This window comes from Oryx dammah, unplaced genomic scaffold (genome assembly GCF_014754425.2).
Source record: "Oryx dammah isolate SB20612 unplaced genomic scaffold, SCBI_Odam_1.1 HiC_scaffold_5, whole genome shotgun sequence".
Lineage (NCBI taxonomy): Eukaryota > Metazoa > Chordata > Mammalia > Artiodactyla > Bovidae > Oryx > Oryx dammah.
This window is the reverse complement of record NW_024070189.1, coordinates 68980020-68984508: the sequence shown is the minus strand read 5'-3', so window position 1 is coordinate 68984508 and position 4489 is coordinate 68980020. Positions and strand designations below refer to the sequence as shown.

The following is a 4489-nucleotide window of genomic DNA, read 5'->3' as shown; positions in this document are numbered from 1 at the left end:
TCTTTGAGAAACTTAATACTCTCAATGTGTTCTAGAATTAGGTCAGTTCATTTCATAGCTACATGTGTGGATTGACTTTCTTCCATGTCACACTGCTTTGTTGAATTGGATCTGTGTCATTAGGAAAAAATGAGAAGAGTAAGCTCTCATGCATCATTATGTATGTTCACTATTACCCAGTGGCTGCTATATGGTCACTCAGTGGGGAAAAAATCCTTTGTCGTCTTGGTACCAGGAGTAGTCATGATTTTTTCACTTTTTCACTCCTCTTAAATCAAATGCTTTAGCTTTGTGATTCATATTCCCTTTTTTGTCCTAACTGTAGAAGGACTTCTTCAATTTTGCTTTTTCCTAATTTTTATACATTATTTATATTACTATTATTATACATTATTTCTTATGCTTACATATTTGGCATAATGCATGGCAGGGGGATAAAAATGAATGAGTTAAATTTAAATAAATCTAGAACAGGAGAAAACAAAATACAAATATAAAGTTCTAACATTATCATCTGTTCTACTGCTAAGAGAAGTGGCCCACACAGTTCTGGTTTAGTTCTGGTTTCAGTTCTTTCATTTACTGGAAGGACCTTGGCCAAGCTATTGCAACCTCTCTAATAATCAATTTATTTTATGACAATGAAGAATCATAATGGTGATTATATTACAAAATTGTTTGCAGATTAAACAAGATGGTCTGTGTAAATGCACTTAATCTAATACTTACATTTTGGAAGTCTTCTACAAATATTAGCTATTGCAATAAACTTGAACTTGTTATTTAAAGTTTTTATTGTCATCAATTATGATTGTATTTATATCCTGTGATCTCAATTAGAGTGCATTCCCTTTTTTGGAAAAGAGATTATGCCATTTTTTTTTTGTACTCATAGAACCAATATAGTCTTATATACTCAGAATACATATGCTTGTACTAGTTCTCAGTTAATGGTGGAAAAACTTTCTATAGAAAAAAACTTTAACTCGAAAAAACACCATCTAAGACAGGAATACGGAGAAAGCAATGGCAACCCACTTCAGAACTCTTCCCTGGAGAATCCCATGGACGGAGCCTGGTGGGCTTCAGTCCATGGGGTCACGAAGAGTTGGACACGACTGAGTGACTTCACTTTCACTTTTCACTTTCATGCATTGGAGAAGGAAATGGCAACCCACTCCAGTGTTTTTGCCTGGAGAATCCCAGGGACGGTGGAGCCTGGTGGGCTGCTGTCTATGGGAAGTCGTACACGACTGAAGTGACTTAGCAGCAGCAGCAGCAAGACAGGAATAAGAAAGCAATCTACTTTAGTTTTGGAATTTTTTCAAAGGCACATATAATTTATGAAGATTTAAATATATGAAGAAGAGCATAAATTTCTTATAAGTAGTATAAGATTGGATTAATTTCACCTTATTTATGCTTAGAAGTAATGGGAAAAGGAAGAAAGTTTAGAAAGAGATAAATGGGAGAAGCAGAAGAAAAACAGGAACATGAAAAGGGGAAAAGATCAGGAAATTAGAAGCTAAAGAATTTGACACTTACTGGACATCAATTCAGTTCAGTTCAGTTTAGTCGCTCAGTCCTGTCCGACTCTTTGTGACCCCATGGACGCAGCATGCCAGGCCTCCCTGTCCATCACCAACTCCTGGAGTTTACTCAGACTCATGTACACTGAGTCAGTGATGCCATCCAACCATCTCATCGTCTGTTGCCCCCTTCTCCTCCCGCCTTCAATCTTTCCCAGCATCAGGGTCTTTTCAAATGAGTCAGTTCTTTGCATCAGATGGCCAAAATATAGGAATTTCAGATTCAACTTCAGCCCTTCCAATGAATATTCAGGACTGATCTCCTTTAGGCTTGATTGACTGGTTGGATCTCCTTGCAGACCCTGGGACTCTCAAGTCTTCTCCAATGTCACAGTTCAAAAGCATCAATTCTTCAGCGTTCAGCTTTCTTTATAGTCCAACACTCATGTCCATACATGACTACTGGAAAAACGATAGCCTTGACTAGACGGACCTTGGCAAAGTAATGTCTCTGCTTTTTCATATGCTGTCTCGGTTGGTCATAGCTTTTCTTCCAAGGAGCAAGCGTCTTTTCATCAATTCTGTTTAAACGATTCCTAATTATGGCCTCTTAGAATTAAAGATCCTCGGGAAAGGTGGGACTTTAGATACTGTGAGAACACAGGAAGTCAGATACTTTGGGTAGGGAATTTTGGGCTCTCTCAAAAACAAGTACACAGTTTTGTTATTGACTCCTTAATGAAAAGTACTCTGAGCACACAATACACCTGCCTAGTTTTCTCTAACTAATGGAAACTACCACATCTCAGGTCTTTACCTTATGCAGAACCTCCAGATCCTTGCCAGAAGTCTTCTCAGAGCACCCTTTACATCCTTGTTCCTCAGGGTATAGATGAAGGGATTGAGGGTGGGGGTGATTATGGAATAGAAGAGGGAGATAAATTTGCCCTGCTCTTGGGAGTAGCTGGAAGGAGGTTGCAGGTACATGTAGATGGCAGGTAGGTAGAAGAGGGAGACCACTACCAGGTGGGAAGAACAGGTCCCAAAGGCTTTGTGCCGACCCTTGGAGGATTGAATTCTGAGCACTGCACGGGCAATGAAGCCATAGGAGAGAAGGATGAGAGCCAGGGGGACCAGCACAAAGAAGGCCACCAGCACCGCCAGTGTGGTGTCATTCACAGCTGTGTCCATACATGATAGCTTGATCATGGCTGGCACTTCACAGAAGAAGTTGTTTAGCACCTGTCGCCCACAGAAAGGCAACTGCACTGTCAGGACCACTTGAACGAGGGAGTTGCCAAAGCCACTGAGCCAGGCCACAGCCACTAGCTGCTGGCAGAGAGGGCGGTGCATGATAATGGTATATCGGAGGGGCTCGCAAATGGCCACGTAGCGGTCCAGGGCCATGGCCGCCAAAACGACGCACTCAGTGCATCCCAGCCAGTGGAAAATTGCATACTGTATTGTGCATCCACTGTAGCTGATGGTCTTGCTGGAGCTGCCCATGTTGACCAGCATCTGAGGAACAGTGGTGGTGGTATAGCAGAGGTCCAGGAAGGAGAGGTGGCTAAGGAAGATGTACATGGGACTGTGGAGCTGGGGGTCCAGGCGGGACACCAAGATGATGGAAATGTTCCCCAACACAGCCAGCACGTAGGACACTAGGAGGACCACAAAGAGAGGGAATTCCAGCCATGGCCTGTCAGAAACACCCAGAAGGATGAAGTCCTTAGGGGGATCCTTCCAAATGCTTTGGTTGTCACTTCTCATGCTGAGGCATTTTCCGGCACCTGGGATGAACTGAGAAAGTTGGGATAAAATAATAAATAAATAAATAAAAAATTGTCATTCTCATTCCTGTGCTTGCTCTTGCTTTCACAGGTTCCACCTATCTGATCTTCCTTACCTCTTTGAAGGTGAAAATGAAAGTCACTCAGTTGTATCCAACTTTTGGGAACCCATGGACTGTAGTCCATGAAATTTTCCAGGCAAGAATACTTGAGTGGGTAATCATTCCCTTTCTCCAGGGGATCTTCTCAACCCAGGGATCAAGCCCAGCTCTCCCACATTGCAGGCAGATTCTTTACCAGCTGAACTATCAGGGAAACCCAAGAACACTGTAATAAGTAGTCTATTCCTTCCCCAGCGAATCTTCCTGACCCAGGAATCAAACTGGGGTCACCTGCATTGCAGGTGGATTCTTTACAAGCTGAGCAACCAGGGAGGCCTTACCTCTGTAGGGACACTGAAATATTGGCTAAATCAGAACCACAAGTTAGAAGAGTTACATGTATGTTTTGCTCTCCTTCCTAGTCTGTGACCTTGACTATGCCATTAAATTTTTCTGAACTTTAATTTCTGCATCTGTAATGTGGGGAGAAAGTACTTGCTTCAACTACAGAGTCTTGCGGATGATAAAGGAACATTAGGTTTGTCAAAGCAATTTTCTTCCAGTTTGGTTAAAGTCTGCTATAGCTCCCATCACTATCAGAAGGTTTGAATTCTCTCTACATAGTCATTAACAGGGCATTGATCACTTTCTTCGGCATTCTTGCTTTGCCTTTTGGAGGTGGTAGTGGGAGGGAGCTTAAAGGTGGTATAAAATAAGAATAAGGGCTTTGTAAACAGATAAGGGGTTTATTGATAAGAACACATCCTACTCACCTCCTAAGGCTTATATTGCCTCCCTGGCCCTCTGTACCATGATGGTCTCTCCCCCCATGACGGTTCATACATGCGCAACACTATTATTCACTTTGTCAGTAAATAAAAGGCATAGTCCAACATCTTCTGAGTGGAGGAGCTAAGTCACACCCATCTTTGACTCAGTCATGTCAACTAAAGAGACCCCAGAACATAGAATTCTGAGCAAATGGAGAAAAGTGTTGATCAGTGGAAGAAACACAGCACCTCAAGTTTTCTACTGAAGGATCCAATTGCCTCTAGAGAAAACAGACAGT

General features: G+C 42.2%; 1 protein-coding gene across 1 annotated transcript; it reads right to left on the bottom strand.

Annotated features, from left to right (window-relative positions):
• Window positions 1–2342: 2342 nt before the first annotated feature.
• LOC120863795 (olfactory receptor 2B11) lies at window positions 2343–3299 on the bottom strand. The gene has a single exon (XM_040240360.1). It carries the CDS (start codon window positions 3297–3299, stop codon window positions 2343–2345), a length of 957 nt encoding a protein of 318 aa, XP_040096294.1.
• Window positions 3300–4489: the final 1190 nt, after the last annotated feature.